This window comes from Dendropsophus ebraccatus, chromosome 9 (genome assembly GCF_027789765.1).
Source record: "Dendropsophus ebraccatus isolate aDenEbr1 chromosome 9, aDenEbr1.pat, whole genome shotgun sequence".
Classification (NCBI taxonomy): domain Eukaryota; kingdom Metazoa; phylum Chordata; class Amphibia; order Anura; family Hylidae; genus Dendropsophus; species Dendropsophus ebraccatus.
Genome location: NC_091462.1, coordinates 104314088 through 104334274, shown reverse-complemented (window position 1 = coordinate 104334274; position 20187 = coordinate 104314088). Strand labels below are relative to the sequence as shown.

At 42.3% G+C, this 20187-nt stretch overlaps 1 protein-coding gene across 2 annotated transcripts in view; it reads right to left on the bottom strand.

The window, feature by feature from the left end:
* SCNN1B (sodium channel epithelial 1 subunit beta) overlaps positions 1 to 19850 on the bottom strand; it is a 38155-nt gene extending 18305 nt beyond the window's left edge. The window contains exons 1-5 of one of the 2 annotated variants that reach the window (XM_069984146.1): positions 19743 to 19850; positions 6914 to 7233; positions 6526 to 6826; positions 3830 to 4020; positions 3480 to 3586 (exon numbers count right to left, since the gene is read on the bottom strand). In XM_069984146.1, the coding sequence (XP_069840247.1) occupies positions 3480 to 3586; positions 3830 to 4020; positions 6526 to 6826; positions 6914 to 7233; positions 19743 to 19760 (937 nt within the window). In that variant the 5' untranslated portion in view covers positions 19761 to 19850. Of the gene's footprint in view, positions 1 to 3479; positions 3587 to 3829; positions 4021 to 6525; positions 6827 to 6913; positions 7234 to 10317; positions 10376 to 19742 lie in introns of those variants that run through there. The other variant, XM_069984147.1, reaches the window with a different exon arrangement.
* Positions 19851 to 20187: the final 337 nt, after the last annotated feature.

Below are 20187 nucleotides of genomic sequence, written 5' to 3'. Positions count from 1 at the left end.
TTTACTAAACATAAATAAAATAACAAATGTGTCCCAAGACACACATGACATATCTGAAAGATTCCACAGCACCGAAATTGCAACACCAAGAAGTCGCCAAGAAAGAAGCAAACTGAGGAAGTAGCACTGCTCGGCATTGTGTATCCTAGTGGTTGGGAGGCCAACAAGGAACTGGAAGGACAGCAGGGATGCAGAAGTAAATCTTCTCCATGGTTGGATCTTAGAAGAATGGCACATATTGGGAGATTTATCAAACTGGTGTAAAGTGAAACTGGTTCAGTTGCCCCTAGCAACCAATCAGATTCCACCTTTCATTTTCCAAAGAATCTGTGAGGAATGAAAAGTGGAATCTGATTGGTTGCTAGGGGCAATTGGGACAGTTCTTCTTTACACCAGTTTGATAAATCTTCCCGATAGTGATCAGTTTTGTACTGCAAGTGAAATTGGATGTGACATACCAAGCCTAGGCTGCTGAACAGTGTCTACACAATCCATGTAAATTTAGCAAATTTTGACAGCTCAGGGGGCCCAGTGTATTGCAGCAGTGGGCTACTGGGCCCCCTGGTAGTTACGCCCCTGGTCTGAAGACCACATGGACAACACCATGAAGAGGTCTTCACGAGGGAATGTCACACCAGTCCCACTCCTGGGAATATGGTATGGGGCATAATATACTGTAGCTGGGCCCTTCTAGTCTTTATTTTAGGTACATAAACAGCTTGGTGGTGCATTGAACCAATGCTACGGCCCAGGAGTTGTTTTTTAACACCATAACACCAGGCCACATGTTGCTCATGCTATGGTAAGCAGCCTGTGCGGCCTAAACATACTTCTATAGCCTGCAGTGTCTCCAGACTTGTCTCCCATCAAGCACATATCGGACGTCATTGACGTCAATGGAGCTGCCAGCAGGGGATCCTGATGATCTCAATGCCCAAGTGAAGTGAACATGGCAGGAGATTCCTCAGACAAAAGAACTCTACTGAAGGAAAGGATTCCGGGAATTTTCATATAGTAATGAACAACTACATGAGACAATACTAGGTGAATGTTATATTGGCTGACTACCTGCATGATGAACAATATAAAATACGGGAGTGCCTCTTTAAAGGCTATGTCTGATCCTTAGATAATGTTTTATTCCACTCTCTATCTGTCCCGTCTTCTTGGTAAGCTACTTACAATAGGGGTAGATGAGGTAGATTGCAGAACCAAGGTGTGTCGGTAACTACTGATACACATAAGCCTGCATGGGAGCTGTATACACACAATTATAGGAGAAGTCAAGACTCTTTGTGATGTTGCTTAATATTTATCATATCCTTTCTAAGAACTTGATGTCCCCAAACTCCATCATTAGCTACAGAGCTCAATTTATAATCCCCATAGATGACATGGACGGCCTGTACCTAACAATAGGAAACACACATCTACTATTACTCTCTATTTGCTCTCTGGGACTCTGATGACAAGAAGTAGATCGTATAATACAAAACTGACACACGGTGCTATGGCAGTACTGTGATCTACCCAGTCTGGTCAAGTTGTGGCCGCAACTCCCGTTGTCCTCAACTACCTCGCCAAGTATACAACTAATACACAGTACTGAAAGAGTGTTCCAACCAGTAAATCACTGTATAGGGTTTCAATCAACATCTATGAAGATGCCACCGATAAGGATCATGATTCTATTCAATCTTGGGTAGCGTAGGCCTAGGTAGGTCTTTATCCAGGCTAGGGGCTTCTTTCTCCTCCTTCCCTACTGGTTGTTGGGAAACATATCCTTGCATATCCTTTCTTACCAGAATTCTCAATGGAGCAGCAATGGTCTGTAAGCCTCTATACGTCTTTATGACAAACTCTCCTTAATATGAGTTAGTATTCCTTTGACCCACGTCAATAGACCTCTCACTGGCCGTCCAACTCCCTGCTCTGCACTGATGAGGGGCAACAACCCTGAAACAGCTGTCTGCAGATGGGAAACCTTTCCTTTTGGAGAGATTGTTTGGCTTGGCATAATATCCCCAGTCAATGTTCTAAGACTTCTAGATTAAGCAAGACTTGACTTGAAGGGACATCTCTTTGATCAAGAAGTGTGAGAGATATTTTGCATATCCTTTGTTCCCAGAATTCTCAATGGAGCAGGAATGGTCTGTAAGTCTCCACACATCTTTATGACGAGCTCTCCTTAAGGAGAAATATTATCCCTTTGACCCACGTTGATAAAGAGCTGAAAGCCGATACTACAATGGACCTCGAGGTCTAGCAGAAGGCAACCCCATCTGAGGTGACTTTGGAGCCAATCACTCTAGATCCAATAGGGTCTATAACTGAGCCAAAAACAACCCATTACAACTTATTGATGATAAATCTTGATTAGAGATTACAATCTAGATTTTTTCTAATGGTTTATACTGTTATGTTATTTATATACTAGACAAGGCTAAGAGAACTATAGTGGGTAACCTACCCACACAATGAGGAACCTTTCAGAAGGGAGCAAGGAGCTTGCTGTGCTTTAGCCTCACTAGTAAGAGGAAGTTTAGTTATTTGTTAGAAAGCAGCTAGTGTTGAGCAAACTTCCCAAACTGTTCAGGTTGCCTATGCCTGTATCCATGATTTCCAGGACTCCCTAGGGCGGCATTCAACTTCTCCAGCCAGTGGGAGTCAAATGCTGAACGATTGGGTTCGGAGAACATTGGAGAACCTGAACAAATCGGCAACACTAAGAGCAGCCTCTCTGCTGAGTTCCGTGTTAGTTTCCTTCCATGTGAGAGGAAAGTAGTCCAGGACAACCTGGGGCAAAGTCAACTCCTGTTATGAATCTGATTCAGAACACTATCCTAACCTAGTCCTAATCTGAGTGCAGGACAAGAGAAGAAAGGAGAAGTTCATCTTGTGGGGAGAAGTTGGGCAAGGACCCCATGGCTACAAACCAGAATCCTAATGTGCTTCCAGTCAGGCCTAGTGCAGCATGGCTTCCTGGCCATGGTTCTTCAGATCTGCACCTCACCAATAGGATCTGCAGCACAGATGAGACAAGTAAATGTATTTTAACACCGAGCTTTGCCATGGTAAAGCAACTGATAGCAACCTGCTTACACCATTTGCTATTTTTTTTTTACCAATGAACACAGGATCAGTGGGGGTCCAACCACTTGAACCACCTATAATTTGGAAAATGGAGAGAAATTGCACCCCAGAAGCCCTATAGAGAATGAGTATAGTAATGGATGTGCATGAGCAGTGTGTTCCAATGTGCAATTTTCCCCCTGTTCTGTGGATCAGTGAGTGTCTGACCACTAGGATCAGCATGTTATTCCCTATCCTGTCGATAGGGGATAAATGTATGATAGTGAAATACACCTTTAATTCTTAATCTTTTGAATTTTCCATCCATGCCATATTTAGAATCTGAAAAAAGTTCAAAAAGTTTCTGCATTTTTGTGGTATCACTAGATGAAGACGCACACACCTACCAAAGTCTGCTCCCGGGTTTACAGAGGATAATAGCTCCTGACCATCTTGGCCCCAGTTGAAGATGTAGCAGTTCCCATAGTCCTGGTCGTAAATATGGGTGAAATTTCTGCAGGAAAGAAGGCTGCTGTTACTTTCTGGGTGTATATGGTAAAACAACTGATGGGATTGGAATAGGGAAATAGCTAAGATTCATGCCCCCCCTCTCCTCACTGGGCCAATGAGTAAGTAAATTATAGCTCTGAAGCCTACACAATTGTGTTCTCCCGCCAATAGTATACTACAAGCTGTACCACAATACAATAGGTAACACAAGGATATATATTTGTATTGAGTCCATTCCCCCCGGTACCTGTAACTGCAGGCCTCCTCTCCGAACATGCAGGTCAGAATCATGTCTTCTGCCTTGTAGCCCATTTCAATCTTTTCTTCTATTGGTATTTTCGAGAAAATGCTAGAAAACTGCAGAAGATACCATTCCTTTAAGGCCTGAATACCACTGGTAAAGTTCCGGTATTCACATTGCGTCCCATTGTTGGTGCACTGTCGAAAAAATGAGATATTACATAGTTTATGAAAGGTAATCATTTTCCTTGAGGAGATCGTGTGCTTAGGGCAATGCTCTCTGGGAAAAATATGCAAAATAGCTCATCTTTAGAAGTAAGAGAAGGGTCTGTGGGTGGAGTCCTTGTTAATGTCTGATCCCCATGAGTTGGGTAATGCAACTAAATGAGACTGAACTGTAGTATTAGACAGAGTCACTGAACAGTTCAACTCTTTAAGAGAATTTAGAAATGGGAGGCTTTATGTTTTTTTTTTCTCAAATCAACTAGTGTCAGGCAGGTATATAAATTTATAAATTACTTCTATTTGGAAAATCTTCAGTTTTCCGGTACTTATCAGCTGCTATATGTCCTTCAGCAAGTGGTGTATTCTTTTCAGTCTGAAACAGTGCTCTCTGCTGCCACCTCAGTCCATGTCAGGAACTGTCTAGCACAGTAGCAAATCCCCATAGAAAACATCTTCTGCTCTGGACGGTTCCTGACATGGACAGAGGTGGCAGCAGAGAGCACTGTGTCAGACTGGAAAGAATACACCACTTCCTGCAGGACATACAGCAGCTGATAAGTATTGGAAGACAACATATTTTTTTAAAGTAATTTACATATCTATATAACTTTCTGACACAACATTTTTCTCTGGAGTACCCCTTTAAAAAAGTTCAGAACTGGCAGGTTTCATGGTGGCACTTAAAGGGAAACTTTACTTTTGATAAACTTCATGACAACGATTTATAAATAGCTTATATACTGAGCCATGGAGATATTTTCGAGTTGAACCTGTGGCCCTCTAGCTGTTAATATTACAACTCTCAGCGGGTATATCATGCTGGGGGTTGTAATTTAGCCACAACTAAACAACAGGGGAATGACCACCCAATGACTCCCCCTCCTCCCCCCTCTGGGATATTGGTGGTATTCGATTGCTATTGTTATATTTCTGGCACTGTACATGAGATATGACGATAAAATGCATTCATCTCAATGCGTGACAGTAACTCTGTATAAAAGTAACTGGCATTATAATATCTGGATAGAACCTGACGGTGACTGATGCAGAATGAATGCATTGTATCTTGATGCTCTATGTTCCAATGATTTGTTTACCGACTTTTTTTTAAAATTATGCAGCCGAGGTTTTACAAGGATTACGCTCCTCAGATAAGTGCCTGACAATGGCGTCACGTGTAGCCTGACTATCTTCTACATCAGGGATGGAGAACTTTGGCCCTCCGGCTGTTGGAAAACTACAATTCCCATCATGCCTGGACAGCCAAAGCTAAAGCTTTGGCTGTCCAGGCATGATGGGAATTGTAGTTTTGCACAACACACCCTAGTCCCTTCTGTCCCAAGACAGGGGTGTGAATAAGACCCAACCTGAATAGGGACCCTTTATATCTGTTGCTTCTGTATACCCTTACTCCCTCCAATCTGGTCACGCAGAAATAGACACTTGCTTATTTGGTGCAGAGACATCAAAGGTTTACAAGCACAATTATATCAGAAACGTTTTATAATCTCTCATCGTCTTCCGCCATGTGGAACCATTTACTGATTTATAGTCCCAAACAGCTTCACAAGGCGAGGTCACCCCCTGCCCCTCATGTTTACACCATTGTGTCTGGTACAGCATATCCATTTTATTATCTGAAGGTCTAAGGGACTTTTGTAGAGTTGCCTGTCTATAGTGTACCTACCCAACAGTCTTCCCTGCTGTGGAAAGGGACGGGTTAAAACGAAATTTGATTAAGATTAATGAGCCCAATGAGATCTCCGGGCACCTTGATTACCATTGCCGTTCTTAAAGGGGACCTGTCTTTATTATCATGTTATAGACCAAGAGGAGTTGAATGAATATTATTCCTATAGCTTTTTTGAAAAAGATTTGGTATATCTTATAGCATATTGATTGAAATCCCTCCTCTTTCTGTGCTTAGGGGTCCAGTGGGCGGAGTTGGCTGTCACAGATTAGGACCACCCACTGGACTCTAAATGCAGCTTTTTGTGGCACATGTTTGTTTTACTTTAAAGCGTACCTGTCACTAGATCATTTGATCTGCAATCTAAATAGCAAACGATCAGGAGAACCAGCGGGGAAAGGACTACGCTACCCGCTCTGTGTCTGTGTAAGCTGGACGGCTCCATAGACTTGGATTATGCAGCTGTCCAGGTCATGTGACACTGAGCCAGGAGAGAACATGCTGCATGCGGCTTTCTCCTGGCTTGTTCTCCTGATCGGTCTTTGTGACATTTAAATTTTTTTTTCTAATGACAGGTATGCGCTAAATATTTCCTAATGTGGGTGGGGCTTAGCTGTCACATGACACGTGCCATTGCCAACTGAGTAAATAATGTACACCTGACACATTGTAGGGAAAAGCTGTCATAGAGATAACAATACATATTGCTAAGATATTAAGCCCATACTGTAACAGTGACTACAGGTAGCCCAATGCAGTATTCACCCTGTTGGATAGCAGCCACGTACCAGCTGAATGGCCACCTTATATCTCTCGGCGTAGGATGTTTGGTTGCCTTTGGTGGGATTAAGCCGGGTATAATCTGTGCTGCTATTAAAGATGTTATAGACCAATGGATTCTCGGGGTCATTTTCGTCGATAACAACTAGAGGTATGTGATTCCACACACTGGGGTCAAGGGTCACATTTTGGCTGGTGTTTGTTGGATTTGATGCACGAACGTCCCTTTGGCTGGAGAACTGGATACGGTCCAAAGCTGTGACAACCAGCTCATCCAGATTACGCAGGAGCGGCTTAACGCGCGAGTATCTGAAATGAGACAAGACATACAGTCAGGTAGATAAACTCGAAACAAATTAAGAAAACGTAGTCAAATAGATGACTCTTCCTACTCACTTGTAAGGATTGGCATTGCAGATGGTCACAGCGGGGAACACCATAGTGTTGAAGCCTATGGACAGAGAAACACTAACTCCATAGGAAAGATACGTCTGTATGACAAGACCCCACTGCCAGAAGACGAGGCCTGCGAAGACTAAGGTCAGGATGAACCACATGACCCGCTTTTTGGGTCCCTCTGAGATAATTCGCTTTGGGCCATGAGTGTTGGTGTTATTACAGAACCAGACCAGTAGCTCTTTATAGGTGTAACCTGGACCCTTCTGTATCCGATGGAGGGCCCTCGTGAAATAGCGTTTAACTTTCTTCATCTTGACCTGAAGTCGAAACAATGAAATTGTCAATACATTAAATGTCAATGTACATTACTGCCAATTCATAAAGTTGTAGCTTGACTTAGTTCATCTTAGCATGTGAAGCCATTGTAGGATTAGGGTAATAAGATGGCAAAAATATAGCAAAAGAACCTAAGTAACTAGTAACCTACCTGTACCTACATAGTATTTTGTTTGTGTTTGGCCATCATTTTGGTAAAAAATTTTTTGCCGAAACCAGGAACGGGTCAATAACATGGAAAAAGCTGCAAATCTTTCTATTATACAGCATGGGGTCAAAAGTCTCAGGACCCCCTTTATATTTCAGAAATGAAAGGGAAAATAACTAGTAAGCAATGTATGAGGAAGCTATCTTTTAGACTATATCCAGATCATGGCCGCCATCTTGAAAGCCGCCATATTGGATTCCATAAGAAGGTGGTCATGTAACATATCAAAGAAGACCAGAACTGTCTCAGGAATTGATTGGCACAATCAGAATTGCAACAACAACATTCCCTGACATGTATAGCTATTTGACATATTCAATGTGTTTTCCATGGGACTAAACACAAAGCTGAAGCCCAACACAATTTGAAGTAAATTACAAATCTCTGGCACTTGCTGGGACCAGTTGATTTAAAAGAATTTTTTTTTTCTAGTAAACTACCCCTTTAAAAGGTGTAGTCAGTCTGTATACAGGTGGCACCATAGATTCCTATTAGGTACAGTATTATGGCTCTAAACAACTCTGAGCTTGTATTAGCCACAATACATGTGCTTGATCCAGATACTGAAACAATTTCGACTAAAAACCATATCAGCCATATAAGAATTGCTTAAAAGGGTTCAGCCTCCCGGGACTTGTCAGACAGGAACCAGATCCATGTATTGTCAATTGCGTCATCATTTCACAATGTACCAGCTATGCTGCAATTACATTATTTCATCAGCTGCCAGCGCATACTGACAGTCTCAGACAATAAACACTTGGTTGATCTATGAGCAAAGGAAAACATGTGAGGCCAAAAAAACGGGCCAAAAATTAACATGTAGCCTAAAGGTCCTGACCACCTTTGCAAACATTGTTATTATTGCTCCATTGCACCTAGAATAGAAAAAAATTAAGAAGCTCTTCAAAAATCTCATTAAAAACCTTCTATTGTTTCTTGTCTACAGCTCCTATGTATCCATGGTAACAGACTACAAACAAGCCCTGTGTTGTCTGATTCTACAGTCCAATGTCTGCCTGTCCACTCCTTCATGCATCCCTGCTTACTACTGTACATTTAGTAGAGATTAAGTCGGCAATAGTCAAACGTCAAGCAGTGTCGGGGGCTACTAGAGGAAATAATCCTTGGTGGCAGTCAGGGGTGTAACTAGAAAAAGCTGGGCCCCCTTGCAAACTTTTAATTAGGTCCCCCTCCTTCCCCATATACCCCTGTAGTTAATTCCCCTGTATGTTAGCCCTTCGCCCAGTAGATAGCATATGTTAAGTCTCCCCTGGTATCCTCCCAGTAGTGTCCCCCATGGAAGGCATCTCCTCTAATGTCCCGATTGTAGGCATCTCCCTGGCATCTCCCATGGTAGGCATCTCTCCTGGCATCCCTCCTGTAGATAATGTTCCCCAAAATAGGCATCTACCTAGTATCCTACCCCCAGTACATAGTGTCCTCCATGGTAGGTAGTCATCTCCTATGGTAGAATGATGACAGCTCAGGAGGCCCAGTGCATTGCAAGGATGAGCCCCCTGAGGCAGGTCGTTATGTCTCTGTTGCCCGCCCTACAGTCTCCACATTTCACTGCAACAATATTAGGACATGTTCACAGAAGATTTTACCACTGCCATGTCATGACCGCTACCGTTACCACCATACTGTTACTGACCGAATCCAGTATACAAAGACCAATAAAACTAGTAGTGCCAGTTTCCAGGGAACAAAAAATACCACCATATAATGACCACATATTACCACCCCCATGACTAACACCACCACACTGCTACTGAAAACAAATGACTATAGTAAGACGAATATTTACGCCCTATAGCGACCGTATAAACGTAGATACCAGCTATACACTGGTTCTGCAGAACTCATACCGTAAGTAATTACAGTGCAGTTACATCCAGTGGCTCACAGTGGGGTGTCTTGTCTGAGTAAATCGCAAGTGATGTTTTCTCTGATCAGTGTACTTCACTTTTCCTTTTTCTTCTCCATCCAGCTGGCCCATCATGAAGACTACTTCACATTCGGTTACGGCTCATTTACACAGAATATGCTGGACAACCATCTTTTGGCTCTTCACCCCATCTGTATTGCTCCCTCTCTGCCTTCATATAGTAGTTAGGCCCACCTCTGTGCCTCCATATAGTATTAGGCAACTTCTGTGCTGCAATATAGCATTAGGTCCCCTCATTTAGTAGTTAGGCCAGTCTGTGTCCCCAAAGAGTATTAAATCCAACTCCTTATGTTCTCCTTATAGTATTATACCCTTGCCACACTTGCTTTGCCCTGGGTGCTGGCAGCCTATACTATGCTACTGGTAATTTTAGTGGCATAATGCCATAGATAGGTGGAAATTACCGCTCAACAGACTCTGAATTATACAGGAGGCTTTCCCGCTCTTCAAGGAATCTCATAGATCTCCCATGTATTGTCCCGAGTAAGGAAATTCATGAAAATGAGTACACCCAATATATTTTTGGATTGTCACTGTGTTACCAAGTGGGTCAGCATAGAACTAAGACATTTTGGAACATAAAACATTCACATTGACTGGATTATACGGGAGAGTCACGGATGGTGGAAGACATGGGGACTTCCAACAATCTCAAACAATGGGGGATTTACTATTGCAAAGTCTCCAAATTTCTGTCCTATTGGGCGCAAAGTTTGAAACACGGCAGGCGCATGGCAGTCATCCAAAAATCTCGGCTCCTATTTTTGTCCTTACACTGGCTTTAGGTGGACTGTTTGTAATTTTTGGTACGGTGTATAAAGAGTTTACTACATGCATTGTATCCAATATTTGCTCTTAATTCGTAAGAAATGTGAATATTTCGATATTATCTGAGGTTGGAGTTACCTGTCCCACGCAGTTGTGTCTCCCAGTCGAATGTGCGAATTGAATCACAAGCCGTGACTTTCAGTCTATGTTCCAGGAAAAACATACACGCTCCCAAGGAAAGTTATTTTTAGCACAGAAACATTAAGAGAACAAGTGGGTGGTGCTCTCCTTAAAGTAGGTGGGGCAAATTGGCTGGATAACTAACCAGACAAGTTGAAAGGATGGGCATACCGTCTTGTGTGCTGCTTAGAAGTGTCGGGAGTAAAAAGTACTAAGCAATATGGTTCTATATAGATGCCAGGTCTTCTCCATAGACAATGAATAATACTGTGAGATATTTGTAAACTGATACATATCTGAATTCTTCCTAAACACAATGACGCCTATGTCCAAATCGAGACAAGAGGATTTACTTTTGTATTCATTATCATTATCATACTATATTACAGTGTAATGTTTGAGATTCTTTCTTATAGTCCTCCACCAATTAGAAAGAGGCCACAAAGAGTGTCTCTGTCTCTCTGGATAAGTTTGTACATTTCACCGACAACTCATTGATGCCAATGGGAAAGGTGTAATACTTCCTTTTTCCTGTGGGAGTGCTGTAGAAAAATTGAACATGTGTTGTCAGGCTCTCCAGAGTTCCCATCTGGTTGACGGTGGTCCAATCATAGGATGAGAGACTTTTCTATTAAAATGGACCTAAAAGGCTATGACAATAGTCCTCATCTCGGATATTTCTTGAAGCCTTTCGATTATTGACCCTGATGGGCAGAGATAATGTACAAGGTGGAAAAGTAGAAAAGGAATTTCTAGAGCAGGACTCCTCTTGGAATTTTTGATAAGTGAGGGTCTAAGCGTTGACCGACCCGGCTGCTCGAACAAAGAGGGACAAGTACTCCTGTCATGTACTCTTGACAAGTGGTCTTTGGTACTCTTCAAAGGTGAATATGACCTATTGTTATTGACTATAACTACCCATAGATGTTCCTGTAGTGATGGACGTCTGAAGAAATAGGGATCGGCCAGGTTGGATTCCATCATGTACCCTCTGGTGCCAGCTTAGCCCTGCTCTTGATGGTGTTCACCAAATAGGACCATCAACAACACCATGGATGGATACAATAGCAGGAGACATGACTATAGTCTTTAGTAGCCAAGTACCAAGAACCCCCATAACAGTTCTGTAGAGAAGCAATCCAAAAAGTTGGGTGCTGGCTAAAAAATTTCTCATTGGCTACCTGGCTTCTAGGCTTTATCCAGCTGTTTATTCAGCCCACCAGGAGGGGCTACTTAACAGCTATCGAATCACCTACTGTCTTGTCTTAGTGGCCATGTGTAGTCAACTGTTCATGAATCCAGCATACAGCCCAATTTGTTCTCAGCACTCATGGGGGTCCCATTACCTTCATCTCACATTCAAAATGTTTAACTTTTGTGGTTACAATTCTCTTTGTCAGATATGTTCTTGTTTTGAAGCCAATGTAATTATTATAGGTCAAGTATATCTAAATAAATGCAGAGGAGCATGGTCCTAAATTCTCAGTGACACAGTCCTCGAGGTGTGTACCTTACTATGTGAGTGCCCGCATAAGAAACGCTGAAGTGCTGTTGTTCAAACATTTTACTTTTTTTTCCCCCCAATAGTGAGTGGAGGTATGAGGTTATATAATAATACAAATAAACCAAACACAAGTCAACTAAATACACATAGAAAAGCAAATATGGATCCCAGCATTGATGGAAAGCATCCAGCACTGGATGACTGTTAAGAAGGAAGCGGATATATGGGAACATAATGGTGAATTGTAATGGTCCTGGCCTGACTTCTGCTATTGTACCTGCCCAATGGCCCACCAAAGGGCCCAACAGTGATTAGAAAAATAAATCCCGACTGATGCCCTTCCACTCAATCCCAATAGATTTTATTGATTTATTTAATAATCCCATAGTCTGTAAAATCCAGGCGGCTGGAAAATATTGTGATGGGGCACAATACTAGAGATGAGTTAATCTCCTAAGAGGAATTAGAATGTCAGATTTGGGCTATGTTCACACTACCTAAAAGTACGGCCATCGGCAACAACAGCCGTACTTTGCATGTTGTGGAACAATACCTATTGTTCTATGGGATCCCGGCCGGAGCATATACACATTGTATACACTCCGCCCGGGATCCCGTGCAACGCCACAAAGAACTGACATGTCAGTTTTCTGCGGCCGCAATTCGGTGAACAGTGGCCGTAGGAAACCCTCTCAGTTCACACAATGAAGTTAGCGGCTCCGGCCGCTTGCTTCATTGTGTCCTATGAGGAGTTCTAATGCGGGCACGCGCTGATGCGCCTGCATCAGAACACTACGGCCATATAGATCATCCGGCCGGTACTTCAGTACCGGCCAGGATGATCTTTGCAGAGACCGGCCGTTCTGTGTCCATGCCGGGTCACGGACGGCCGGTCTCTTACATAGTGTGAACATAGTCCTGTTCTGGATCCTGATTTGGATGTGTCATGACTCTATTCTGTAAAAAGGAAAAAACTTAAAAAAAAAAGTTATCAGCTGCTTCATGTTCTGCAGGAAGTGGTGTATTCTCTCCAGTCTGACACAGTGCTCTCTGCTGCCACCTCTGTCCTATGTCACCTATGTCAGGAACTGTCCAGAGCCGTAGCAAATCTCCATAGAAAACCCTTCCTGCTCTGGATAGTTGGCAGCAGAGAGCACTGTGTCACACTAGTAAGAATACACCACTTCATGCAGGACATACAGAAGCTGATATGTACTGGAAGACTTTTTAAATATAAGTAATTTGCAAATCTGTATAACTTCCTGACACCAGTTGATTTGAAAACAATTTTTTTTTCACCGGAGCAACCCTTTAAGGGTGCCTCCACTCACTGCAGGAGATCTGCAGCAGATCCGCAGCAGATCCGCAGCAGATCCGCAGCAGATTTGATGTTGTGTTCAGTTATTTAGATCAAATCAGCTGCGGATCCGCTGCGGATTCACAGCAGATAATCCGCTGCAATACGGTGTGTGTGTATCTACCCTAAGGGGGTTATCTACAAACGTTTTGCATACAGCAAATGGCAAATACTGACGTAAATGGAAACAGACTGGTTTCCATGTGTATCTGGTGGTCTCTCATGGTGGAGGACCCCTCCTTTAATAGATAATGGGGCAAGCAGAAGCTATGGGTGGTGTAGAGAACACTTTACAAATAACGGGCTCTTAAGATGGTGGGAGCCTCTCCTTCACTGCATTTCACCTGAGACTCCACTTTATTGGCATCAGTAATTTCACAATGGTTCTTATGACATCCCCCAGGTAACAGCGAATTCTCAGAATTCTGTCGATCCTCCACTCGTAAAACATTATATTATTGCACTTAGACTCCATGTGTCCTGTACAAATCCATTATTCTTCACTTTCTAGAGGGATTTAAAGGGACTGGAAGCTGTCGGGCTGCATAGAAAACTTGCCACCGCCATAAACCGTAAAAACACAAGTCTCACAATTTGTTGACAAAACTATAAGATAAGAGAATACGACCATTTACTGAACGTTTCCCACAAACCGAGGTAGCGAATGTTATGTTGTCATAACATTTACACAATGTGCAGGAGGTTTAGAGGCAATAACCTCCTCCAGATAAGGAACTGCTAAAATTCAGCTCATTCCGGTCACCAGGGACAATATGGCTCAAAATGAAATCCTTACATTATGTGGAAGCTTGTGAACCCTTCAGAATTTTTTTATTTATATATTTCTGCCTGCACTTTACCCAAAACAACATCAGAATTTCTGAGGGAAATGATTCAATCTCTGTGAGTAGCAAATGTAAACAAGTAAAGGGTAACTGTCGTTTCACAAAACTTTTGACTTGTCACAGAGACATGTAAAAAGTTTTGATTGGTCCGGGTCTGAGTGTTCAGACCCGACTGATCACATGACACAGAGCGGAGAGAGGATCGCGCTTAGCGTGGTCTTCTCCCGGCTCTATCTCCTGATTGTTAGGGGTCTGAACACTCAGACCCAGACCGATTAAAACTTTTGACATGTCTCTATGACATAAAAAAAGCAAAAATTGGCAACACTCCAATGCCTTTGTTCACACTGTAGGTTGCACACTGCATGTGGCTTAAGTACAGACAAAAAAATAAAAATGGAAACAGCAACTTACAGGTGCAAGTGCTTACTGTACATACTCCCTCCAGCGTAAACACAATAAAATCCTACTCTGTAGATATTTAAAAATGAGGATCTTAGCAAACCATCTGATCAAACAGAGTGTACCATGTCACCACGTTAAGGTGTCCTCAGAGACATGGTCAATATTCTAGCATTCTCACTCTAGCAATGGCCTCTCCTGGGCAGGACTAGAGTAGGACCATGTCTCTGAGGACATCTTAACAGGGTGACATGGTTGACTCTGTAACGTGATGATATAGTACACTATGTTTGATCAAATGGTTAGCTTAGAGCCTAATTTTTTAATATCTATAAAGCAGGGTTTTATCATGTGTATGCTAAGGAGAGTATGTACGGTAAGCACTTGCACCTGTAGGTTGCTGTTGCACTTTATTTTTTGATGTCTCTGTGAGAAGTCAAAGGTTTTGAAAAACAACATTGACACTTTAAATTTAGCAGTTTGTAATCAATGGGATGACAATCAGGTGTGATAGGCGACCTGTTTTATTTAGATAATGGTGATATATCACAGCCTGATCTTTCCAACACGTCCGTAGATGTGTAGGCCCCAGAAGATGAGCTCATTAGTATGGAAAAGATTATAAAACTATCTCTGAAGAGTCTAGTATCCACTAATTCACAGTTAGACATATCAGGCCTCATTTAATAACGATGCCTTAATTCGAAGCCGTTATGCTGTCAATTGTGTCTGTTTTGTGGCGCACGCCCCCTGTAAATCTGGAAGGTTTTCCACAGGACAAAACTAAAACCCGACTATCCCACCACACTAGAAGTGACTGTTTTTTTAGAATAGAAAACCTGTTAAAACAATGTTGGTTTGCTTAAAGAGGATGTACCACCCGGTACATCCACTTTAACCTGACCCCACGGATCGATCGGAGACGGCCCGGGGAAGCCGGTGCCACGGTCCGTTTTTCGGACCGCCGCCCGGTTCCTGAGCACAGCACCGTTCGATCCAGCGGTACCGGCCAGTGCTGAAGCACTGGAGGTCGGCCGGCCCGCCCCCAGTGGGAGGGAATTCCCTCCCCTGTATGACACGGCTCCATTCATTCTAAGCGAGCCGCGTCTACTCTGGGCTGCTTGTACTGTTCTATAGGTTATAATACACTAGGCTCTGCCATTCCTCTCGAAATGTTCTCCGTGCTTCTGTTTTCATATACAATGATTCCTGTGCCCCAGGTCTGCTACTACCCCTCATAGTGCTTCAGCCTTTCCCCCTCCTTTCCAGTAAGGCAGGGAGGGTATCACAAAGAGTTCTACCCAATGACCACCTCAGTCATGTAACATCTGCTATATCTAAGTTAGGCTAGGTTCCTACCACATTCTAAGGACCTGTTGGCAGTAGATATTGGCAACCTGTCAGAAAAGTATACCAACATATACCATGGTATAGTCCTGATGGCCTAATTTCATTTAATAGACAGCAAGTGACAAGCTGGTATAGAACTGGCATGGGTGGCAGTAGGGTCTTTCGTATGTAGTAGCTTACTGTTATGTACTTAATGTGCCCCTGGTGGAAGAAGCTCTGTCATTAGCAATGATCTGTAATCCATCACTGTAAGGAGACGTGTGGGGATTCTTGTCTTCCCGCAGTCATACATATCCCACAACTCCATTTTTGCTTGTTTTTTACCCCATAGGTAATTTTCTTGAAGAATGTGCAAGTAATGCTAGATAGACAGAAAAGCACTGGCACCTTCTAAGGTCCTCAAGGCTCATGGCGGTCACCTTCTAAGGTCCTCAAGGCTCAATGCTGGTCACCTTCTAAGGTCCTCAAGGCTCATGGCGGTCACCTTCTAAGGTCCTCAAGGCTCATGGCGGTCACCTTCTAAGGTCCTCAAGGCTCAATGCTGGTAACCTTCTAAGATCCTCAAGGCTCATGGTGGTCACCTTCTAAGGTCCTCAAGGCTCATGGCGGTCACCTTCTAAGGTCCTCAAGGCTCATGGTGGTCACCTTCTAAGGTCCTCAAGGCTCAATGCTGGTCACCTTCTAAGGTCCTCAAGGCTCATGGTTGTCACCTTCTAAGGTCCTCAAGGCTCAAGGCGGTCACCTTCTAAGGTCCTCAAGGCTCATGGTGGTCACCTTCTAAGGTCCTCAAGGCTCAAGGCGGTCACCTTCTAAGGTCCTCAAGGCTCAAGGCGGTCACCTTCAAAGGTCCTCAAGGGTCACGGCGGTCACCCTCATTTACATGCCGTATACTGAGCACTTGTTAACATATAGCGAAGCAGTGAGGGCAACACAATGGTTGACAGGGAACCTAGAGAGTCAATACTAAATATACAGTACATTGTATCAGTGATTGGACCTAGCCCCATCTTAATATACACGACTGAGGGATCACCAATGGCTTCTGTGGGCCCCCAGTATTACACGTGGGTGGTATGTTGGCGCACTGACTATATGCTGTGCATGGCTGAGATCAGAGATGACTTAGATCCCAGATGTCAGTCACAACCAACCTACCACCGCTAATTCCAGTAATGGCTTGTGGTAAAAGTCACAAAGGTCACTACCTTACCCCTCTCTGTCACATGGTATTATGCCCTGAAGGCGGATATAGCGGATAATGTAGTCCAACCTGCTGCACGGACAAGTCAAGATGGCTACTGTACCTCCATAATACACTTGGTACAGTATACTGATAGTGGCACCATTCAGAGATCCTATAAAATGACCACAACCTAGACGACCTGACGTAAGGGCTGCGATATTGTCCGCTACCACCAAGGACTCCTGTCACTCACCTCCTGCTGGATTGTCTCCTGGAAAACCCTTAAAATCCCAAAGACGAGTCCACCAATGGAATCCCCGATGTTCTCCTTAACCTATGTCACTTTAAGAAATAGTATAGCGGCTGTGTCTGCCAGACCAGTTCCTTCTAAAGGGGTGGAGGTGTGGAGTTCTGAAATCCTATACAGTTGTTTCATATACACGACATTGGAAATTTCCAAGAGGACTACAAATGCATTCATCTCTGGATGTAAGAGAGTGCTGGTGGGAAAGTACTCGACATCCACACATCACCATTTTCTTGTACAATAACGTCATGTCCCCCCAGTCCACTTAGCAGCCCCCATCTACATTGACCTGTTACACCAAGTCATCCTACCTAGTGGTTTTATGATTCAGGACTGTCTCAGCTTTATCATCTATATACAATTTATTAAATTCCTGTCTCATGTTATTTATATCATGCTATTTATGTCCCATGATGATCCCGCAACTAGTAAGGGAAACTCGTAGAGACTAACCTGCTACTCAGGTGGGGGTATGTCTGCAGATCTATTCTGAGGACTCTGACTACCAATATATGTCCCTATTCCTGTCCGTACAGGACACTACATGGACGTACACATGTCATTACACCTACCTGCAGTCAACCAATAGCAGCATAAAGAACTGCAGGAGAATAAATATTGCAGGTGTTAAACACTGGACTGGATTATACTGTCCGGCCACTGGTCACGTGCTGTACCCACGGCTGTATTCAAAACAAAGGAGCCCTCCCTTGTTGATTTAGATTTTAAAAGTTATAACTACAGGGACACTTAAACATCTTACTATGGGAAGCAAAACAATTAAAATATGTAAAAAAAATAAATAAAATTATATATATATTACCCCTCACTTGGAGTGGTGACTATAATTGGGGTGAGGTGGTAGTAGAGTCTGGAGATCTAGAAAGGGATCTGGCTGTTATTTATATAATCAATAAGGATCTGTTTATATGATAAAATTCTGGGCTATGATATTCAATATAGGATATAATCAATACGCAAGTATAATAATAATAATAATAATAATAATAATAATAATAATAATAATAATAACAACATATAGTAAGCACAATGCATACATGTAATGATCTAAATTATGTACCCACATTTTATACAGACATACATATACACATACATGTATACACAATATATACAGACATACATATACACATACATGTACACACAATATATACAGACATACATATACACATACATGTACACACAATATATACATACATGTACACACAATATATACAAACATACATGTCCAAAGAGAACCTGGGTCCGGTTTGGTGAGACGTGCACCCGCACATATATGTTTTTCTAGTGCTGCTGAACTTTTTTCAATTTTACAAACATACATGTACACACAATATATACATACATATACACATACATGTACACACAATATATACATACATGTACACACAATATATACATACATACATATACACATACATATACACACAATATATACATACATATACACATACATGTACACACAATATATACATACATGTACACACAATATATATACATCTACACATACATGTACACACAATATATACATACATACATACATACATGTACACACAATATATCCATACATGTACACACAATATATACATACATGTACACACAATATATACATACTTATACACATACATGTACACACAATATATACATACATGTACACATACATGTACACACAATATATACATACTTCTACACATACATGTACACACAATATATACATACTTCTACACATACATGTACACACAATATATATATATATATACATACTTACATCTACACATACATGTACACATAATATGTACATACATACATACATACATACATATACACATACATGTACACACAATTTATACATACATACATATACACATACATGTACACACATGAAATACGCCCATTTTATATATTTACACATGTGAAAAACATTTGTATGTATTTAAATAAAATACAAATGTACAGATACAGATACATACACACAATTGATACATACATACATACATACACATATACATATACATACATATACATGAAAATGCAAATAAATGTCCACACAATAGATGCAACAACACAATAAAACTACTACTAACATAACTGATCATCTTTACTTATATATAGTGCCACATACAGCACCTTGCAATCTTGTAGGATTGAGAAAATAAATAGAATAATAAGTAACCATAACAAATGAGCAAGTAATACAGTAAAATCTAAAATATATAGATACACAATGGATAAAAGCTACACATACGTGACATGCAATACATACATAAACGACACACACACACACACACACACACACACACACACACACACACACACACACACACACACTTCTATAGTTACACAGGTAATAATGGAAGAGACCAGAAACAATAGGGAATTACATCTCTAGCTATACCCTCACACACAGCCCAGCATACCTGAGGGAAGACCACCATCAGTTACCGGACGATCAGCTCAGGTTCCTACTGGAGAGCAGCCCGGGGCAGCAGCAGGTTCCGGCTGTGGACACCGGCAGATTACAGGGAGCCGCCTACTGCCTGATATCTCTCCTGTGCTGTATATACAGGCAGTGCTCCCTCTGTATACAGGCAGTGCTCCCTCTGTATACAGGCAGTGCTCCCTCTGTATACAGGCAGTGCTCCCTCTGTATACAGGCAGTGCTCCCTCTGTATATACAGGCAGTGCTCCCTCTGTATACAGGCAGTGCTCCCTCTGTATACAGGCACTGCTCCCTCTGTATATACAGGCAGTGCTCCCTCTGTATACAGGCAGTGCTCCCTCTGTATATACAGGCAGTGCTCCCTCTGTATACAGGCAGTGCTCCCTCTGTATATACAGGCAGTGCTCCCTCTGTATACAGGC